The sequence below is a fragment of the Myotis lucifugus genome, unplaced genomic scaffold (genome assembly GCF_000147115.1).
Source record: "Myotis lucifugus unplaced genomic scaffold, Myoluc2.0 scaffold_25, whole genome shotgun sequence".
Classification (NCBI taxonomy): domain Eukaryota; kingdom Metazoa; phylum Chordata; class Mammalia; order Chiroptera; family Vespertilionidae; genus Myotis; species Myotis lucifugus.
The window spans coordinates 10429602-10437444 of record NW_005871073.1 but is presented as its reverse complement, the minus strand read 5'-3'; the positions used below and the strand labels follow the sequence as shown (position 1 = coordinate 10437444).

General features: G+C 35.0%; 1 protein-coding gene across 1 annotated transcript in view; it reads left to right on the top strand.

Moving 5' to 3' along the window:
• The window catches only part of SYDE2 (synapse defective Rho GTPase homolog 2), a 40180-nt gene that overhangs the window by 20632 nt on the left and 11705 nt on the right, over positions 1 to 7843 (top strand). The window contains 2 exon segments of the mRNA XM_006086154.3: positions 3194 to 3320; positions 7563 to 7744. Coding sequence (XP_006086216.1) covers positions 3194 to 3320; positions 7563 to 7744 — 309 coding nt within the window.

The window sequence follows — 7843 nt, the reverse complement described above, 5'->3', positions numbered from 1 at the left end:
CTTCTTTCTTCTTTCTTCTTTCTTCTTTCTTCTTTCTTCTTTCTTCTTTCTTCTTTCTTCTTTCTTTCTTCTTCCTTTCTTCTTCTTTTTCTTCTTCCGGAGAGATTAGTCACATTTTAAAGGAAATTATTAAACAGAAACTTTTACAATTGAGTAGTAAAGTAAGTAGTAACTCAAATAGCACTGTACTTTTATGGTCCATTCTCTGAAATATTTTATAAAGAGCAGGTATATAAGACTGTTGAAGCTTATTTTAAATGCCAAGAAAGCATTTTTAGCAATGCCTTTTATTTCTATACTTAAATTTTAGAAAGATTTATTTTAAAAAAGAATTTTCTGTGAGCTGAAAAGTAAATTTCATAGTTATACACTTGGAATTGTACTTTTTAAACCTGTTTGTGTGTGTGTGTGTGTGTGTGTGTCTTTTGCTTCTCCCCACTCCCCGCTCTCCAGAGAGGTTTGTTCTGTCTGTATTTTACAGACTAGCATACTGTTTAATTTTTGTTTACCATTTTAGCCAGTAATTTTTTTTGTGGTTTTTGTTGTTGTTGTTTTGTTTTTTTTTTTTACTATGAAAATCAGGTTTTGATAGTCATGCAAAAATAGTCTATGGCATTTTCCAAATGCTCTGAAGGCTACTGTCACCCATCTCTTGCTTCCAATGGGAAAAATTACTATAGAAATCATACTCTATACTAGGTGCACCTAGTACAGATTCTATCTCTGATAGAGGCATCAAGCATGTACTTCAAGTGTTTGATTCAAGAAGTCAGCCTCTGAAGTTAGGGATATATTCTAAAATATCCTTCCCTTGAAATATCTCTATTGGATTTTTCCCCTTTATTCACCTTTAAAAATATGTTTATAATTTCATTTTAGAATTTTGGGATAGCATGTTCCATTAATTTATTCCTTACTATTGAAGTATTATTACTTTCGTTAATTTGTTCTAGATTTATCTCTTTCTCAAGTTCAAGGGATTTGTGACACTTAATTGTGCTCACACGAGAAGGGCTCTACTCAAGTTACTTTCTTCTAATGTGATGGCATTTCCTTTGATTCTGTTTAATATTTTGCTTTCATTTTTTGGACCATCTACAGTTCTACCACATCTCTCTTGCAGTGATGACCAGCATAGCACATACTATTTTCAATGTGAATGCACTATGAATGTGGATAAAGTAGGAAATTTGGATTTTCTTTGCAGTACATTACTTGGTTCCCCACCGTAGGTTGATCCTTTTGAATATAACCGCATCTTGCATTACCTTCTCTTAGAAATAGTTGTAGGTTCCTTATTATCTTTCAGTTAATACTTGCTAGCTTGTCATCTCAAATATTTTGGATAACATTTCTCTGTATCCATTATTGATACTTTCCTATATTGAGACCCACCTTCTATAGTGTATTCTATCAGTTATTTAATTACTCACAAGAGGTTAGTGTCATAAGTAAACCTAGAAATTTCATTTGTGTACTCCTTCCTCTAGATTATTTATAACATTTTTAATTTTTATTATTTTAAAAAATATTTATTTAAATTGATTATATTTAATAAATCATTAAATATATTGACTATAACATTTTAAAGTGATTTCTAGTTCAAATTCTTGGGGGTCTCTATTGTCTGTTTTTACTTTATTTCTATCTTGAAATAATTTCTTTATCCATAATTTCTTCAAGGTGATTGAACTTGCTAAGTAGTCTTTGATGTGGAAGTCTAGGTGCCAACCACTTATTTTCCCTTCATGTTCTTGAAGATTTATTCTTTTAAAAAGCTTTGATTGCTTAATCAGGCATGCTTTTTCTTTACAGATACCATGTTCATTTTTTCTCAGTGAATTTATAGTGAACTTCTTCAGCCATAATATTTTAGAACCTGTATGAGCTAACAGTGTTTAAAAAACAGACCCTTTAATGTAAGTTGAGGGGAGGATGGGAGGTTTCTGTGCATCTTATTTACATTTTGAACTGGAGGTTTTATTTTACCTTTAATATATTATTTTAATTGCATTTCCTCCATCACTCTATAATCAATTAATTTAAACAAATCCTAGGTTTGCTTTTATTTCTTCCTGAGAATCTTTTTTTTTTCCTGAAAAGATAATTTTATACAAATAGTATGTTGGAACCTTATTTCAACTATATACTTTTTTTTTTTAAGAGAAACATTTTTATCAGTACAGAGGTCTTTTTTTTTACACTTATCGTGCCATGAATTTATAGGGAATGGGTTCCAGCAGCTCAGTCTCCTTTCTGTTGGTTCTCACAAAGTGTGCTTCTCTGAGTGGAGTAGGCTAATGCTTCAGTTGAACCCTGGTACCTTTCTCTTTGGCTTCCTTCTTTTTCTAATCATTTTCCTTCACACGTTTCAGGAAGTGATCTCAGTTCTCAGAGTGCTTAATATGCTCAAAATGAGCATTAATCCTCTTGGCAGGAATCTTGCCCTTGACTTGCTTGTTTACAGCCAATGCCCACTGCATGCTGGGTGACATTGCAGAGTAGACCCTTCCAATTTTGCCAAGGTAACATTGTTGGGGCACTCCTTTTTGAACAGTGCCCATTCCCTTGATGTCCACAATATCACCTTTCTTGCCAAAGGAACAACTCCATGTTTTCTAAAAGGCCTAGAGAACATATAGCAGGTGCCTCTCCTCTTTCCCTCTGTGTTAGTCATTTTGGCAAATTACTGGAAGATGGCGGTTCTGGCCTTAAGGCTCAACTCTATACTTTTAAGTGGGTAAATCAACTGAGTTTTAAAGGGATTAAATCACTTGCCCAAATTCATCAAGGAAGGAGGGGTAGAGTGAGTTTTATGAATCCAAAACCCTGTTTAACCACTGTGCTGTGTTATTTCAGGCCAGAGCCAAAAGGATGTCAAGGGCATGATCTCAGCATGGAGATATTGGTTGAGCATATAAAACTGAAAGGGAATGGGTTGTATCTTTGCTTAAGATATCCAGCACTGCAGAAATCATAATATATTGTTTGAATTTAAATGAAAGAGTAGATTGTTCTTATTAAATGAGTTAACGTGGTCTATGGTGAAATTCAAAAGCTGTGCTTGAGGTATTTTTAATTACATGCCATCAGAACATATTTGATGGCCAAGCTCATGGGATTTATACATACTGTACAATTACAATTTCTTTTTATCGAACTTACCACAATATGGCCATAATTTTATTTCTAGGTAGTAGGCCTGTACCGATTATGTGGTTCGGCAGCAGTCAAGAAAGAACTTCGGGAGGCTTTTGAGAGAGATAGCAAAGCTGTTGTTCTGTGTGAAAACCAGTACCCAGATATAAATGTAATAACAGGTAATAGATTTTATTTTATGTACACATTTTGGAAAGACTACATCTGCAGGAAAGAGAATTGAAATGCTAATTTTTAGCCCAAGTTTATCATGAAAGGATGTTGGATTTTGTTCAGTGACCTTTCTGAGTCTATTGAAATGACCATGTTTTTTTTGTTTTTGTTTTTGTCCTTTATTTTATTGCTATGGTATATTACATTAATTGGTTTTCAGATGTTAAACCAACCTTGTATTCCTGAGATAATACCATTTGGTCATGATGTATCTTTTTTATTTTTTTAAAATATCTTGCTGGATTTTATGTGTGACTATTTTGTTGAGTTTTGTGTCTATATTCCTAAATTTTGGTCTGTAGTTTTTTTGTGCTGTCTTTTTCTGGTATTGGTATCAGGGTCATAGTAGCCTTGTAGAGTGAGTTGGGAAGTGTACTCTCTTCTATTTTTGGGAAAAATTTGTGAAGAATTGGTTTTAATTCTTCTTTCAATATTTGGTAGTATTCATCAGTAAAACTATCTTGGTTTGCTTTATTTTGTGGGAAGTTTTAAAATTATTCAATCTCTTGTTATAAGTCTATTCAGATTTTCTATTTCTTAAATAACTTTCTAGTTTATATCTCTCAATGAGTTCTATTTTCATCTGAGTTATCTAATTTATTGGTATACAGCTGTTTATAGTATTAACTTCAAATTCTTTTTGTTTCTGTGAGGTTGGTAATGATGTTCCCCCTTTTCATTCCCGATTTTAGTTGAGTCTTCTCTCTTTTTTTCTTGGTCACAGTAGTTGAAGGTTTGTCTTTTTTGTCTATCTTTTCAAAGAACCAACCTTTGGTTTTGTTGATTTTCGTTATTGGTTTCTATTATCTATTTCATTAGTTTCTACTCTGATCTTTATATTTTTCTTCTGCTTACTTTGAGTGTAATATGCTCCTCTTTTTCTTGTTTCTTAAGAAAGAAACTGAGGCCATTGATTTGGTTAATTGAGAGTTGATCATGCACCAGAGACTGTTTAATGTGCTGGGAACGCAGGGGTCAAATGACAGAAGATTTTTGTTCTCATGGAGGCTACATTCTAGTGTTGGGAGCTGGGGGAGTAGAGGAAGGATGGAAGTGAAAACAATAGACAAAAGAAGCTAAAATGAAAATAAAATAGCTAATAATTATGTTTTCTTATTCTATTTCTCTCCCTCCTTACCTCCTCTCCTTCCCTTCCTCCCTCCCTCTCCTCCATTCTCCAGGGTATCTATTTAATGTCTTCTCGCTCTCCTGGAATCTCGTGTCACCCATGTCACTCTTAGTGATGACCTTGCCCCTAACTTCCCAGAGAAAATAGAAGCCATCAAATGGGAACTTCCTCTACTTCTTGTGGCTCAGCCTGCCACCTGCCTTCTTAGGCATACATCCCTTTTCACTTTCCCGCTATCCTTTCTGTAACAGGATAGAAATGATCTTCCTCACATTTTGGACTAATTTTAATTCTCTCACGTGTTCTCAGGAGTCTCTTCTTCCTTTCTTTTTGGGGCTTTGCTCAATTGATTATATTTCTCTCTCCTAAACCTTAAAAACCATTTTAATATCGTCTCTACATTAGCATTTAAATGTTGAAGTCTCTCCCATCTTTAAAATAATTCCTACTTTGATCCTATTTCACCCCTGCTCTTTCTGTGCGTCTGTGGTCATCACCTTCTCTCAAAGACAGATTTCTGGAGCAGGTTGCCCATCTTTCCCCCTCTTTCTCCATTTCCTTAACGTCCATCTACTTCCTAACCAACTGCAGCTTGACTTCTGTCCTTTAGTCTCCTGAAACTATGCTTACCAAGGTTGCTGATTTACTTCTTGGGTGTACCTGGTTTGGTCCTTGTCTTAAATTATCTCATCGTTTCTTATCCCTATTTATAAAACTCTGCTGCCTTAGAACCACAACAGGAATTTGTGAAAAATACAGGGGCATGAGCCCTGACCCTTGGGGATTCTGATTTAGTAGGACTGACAGGGGGCTCTGGAGTCCATTGTTTTAAAGTTTCTCAGATTTATTTCATTGTGCAGCCAAGTTTGAGAAACACTGTTCTCCATAGTATTTAAAAGTTCTTGTGTAACCTAACGATTGTTGTCCCCAAAAGGCCATCCGGGATTGTTGGGTATCAATGGACACTTTTTCAAGAAAGTCTCTGCTTGACTTCCTCGGCAGCATATTTGCCCCTTCACCCCCTCTCCACCTCTTCTTACCACTCATACTTCTTTAGCCATTATTCCTTAGTCACCTTTGGGAGATCCTCTTTCTGACAACCCATTAAGAACCTTCTTCAGGGCCTTCTCTTATCACTAGGCCTTCTCATATCACTCAGCATGCCTCCCTAGATAGTCTGTCATTCTCAAGCTTCCACTCATCATCTTTAGTTGATCATTCTCAGATCCGTGTCTCCAGCCATCTCTTTCCTGAGCCTCAGATTAAAAAAAATTTTAGAGAGGAAGGGAGAGAGGGAGAGACAGATAGAAACATCAATAATGAGAGAGAATCATTGATCAACTGCCTCCTGCATGCCCCACACTGGGGTTTGTGCCCTGACCAGAATAGAACAGTGACCTCCTGGTACATGCATTGACGCTCAACAACTGAGCCACTCTGGCTGGGCTCAGATTTTTATATCCAGCAGCTTTCAATGTTTCATAGACACCTTAAGCTTAATATGTTCAAAATAAAACTCTTTTCTACCCCTTAAAACATGGTTTTCCTCCTTTTTCCCCTGTTTCAAGTAATGGCACTACTATTCACTTAGATGCCAAAACCCCGAACCTAGGAAGCGGCCTTATTTCTTCTTTCTCCTCAAAATTACAAATGCGTATTTTACTTGGCAGTCCTGTTTTGGGAATTTATCCTACATATACAAAGTATTGATGTGCAAGGTTATTCATTGTAGCATGTTTTAGAATAACAAAAGATTAGAAACAACCTAAGTATCCATCTGTAGCAATTGATGATGGGACATCCATGATCCATTGGAATAATGTTTTTCACTCTCCTCGGAATCTCATGTCACCCATATCACTCATATCACCCATTTCATTGTGCAGCCAAGTTTGAGAAACACGGTTCTCAGTGTTTGTTACAGATGTGACTGTAAAATGTTTGAGGAAGCTCTCTGTGTACTGAAAAGATTTCAAGCATATGATGGTAAATAAAAAAGCAAATAACAGAACAGGCCATATATGCTATATTTGATTTAATAAAGAGGAGTATAGTAATACATCTTATACTTTCATAAACACATATGGTTAATATATTGTTTATATTTTTGCAAACACTGGAAGGATGCATAAGAAACTAATGAAACATATTACTATCAAAATTTAAAAGATTATCAGATGGGAAGCTTTCTATATGACCATGTTGAAGTTCCAACTCAGCTTTCAAACTAGATTCTAAGCTCAGAGAATATTCTGAATCAATATCATCTATTATATTTGGATTTTTGGTGTCAGCAATGTCTTCTGTTTTTCCTTGTGATCACATTCCAGTCTTTAGCTAGTATCTTACCTCGCTTGCTGGTATGTAACAACCATTCATTACCCTTTCCTGTTTCCTCTTCTTCAGGTGATATCTCTTAGTTCATAACCAATTGTGATGCCTTTGAAATCGACGTCTTTCCTATTATTGTGACAAGTCTGATGCTTTCTGTTCTTGGCTTTGGCTTCATTTGTTCGGTTTTAGGAATGGTTTTCTTCTTCCACAGTGTAGCGTTAGGGTTAATCCAACTATCCAGTACTTATGTTTAAGACATATGTCCCGTATAGTTCAGTTATTTGCAAGGGCTTTGGGTCATTGGTATTCTTTCATTATCAATTAAAAGTCTAGAAATTCAAAATTCATATAATTGGAATAATTTAGGATTAATATTAATGCCTTGCTTTTTTTTACATGCACTTAGAGTAGCTTTTTATGAGGGGGCAGAATCAATAGGGTATATGTATCAAACGACTTATTTTATGAGCAACAAACCTAATATGTATGATAATTAGAAATTATATGTGCATTTTTAGCATGCTTTCAAACAAAATGTCAGTTAATGAAGCAATTAATAAGAATATAAAAGCTACTGTTTTGTTATAATACTCTTAAAAATTATTGCTTTTATTATTTTCAGAATATTAAAAGTTGGCTGTATAATACTTGAATTAAAAAAAGTCACCACAGTTTTTATTTCACTTTGAAGACCAATTGCCACTTGTCTCTGGTTTGTTTTCTGAAGGTGTTCTTAAGGATTATTTAAGAGAACTTCCTTCTCCGCTGATAACAAAGCAGCTTTATGAGGCTGTACTAGATGCAATGGCTAAAAATCCCCTGAAAATGTCATCAAACAGTTGTGAGAATGATCCAAGTGACTCTAAGTACACTGTGGACCTGTTGGATTGCCTGCCTGATGTTGAGAAGGTAAGCATAACTCGTGTACATTTTTCCTGAAAGCCAGGTAATGAATTATATACTTAGCTCCAGAGCTGCAAATAATTTTTTAGCTATTTCGATGTTTGT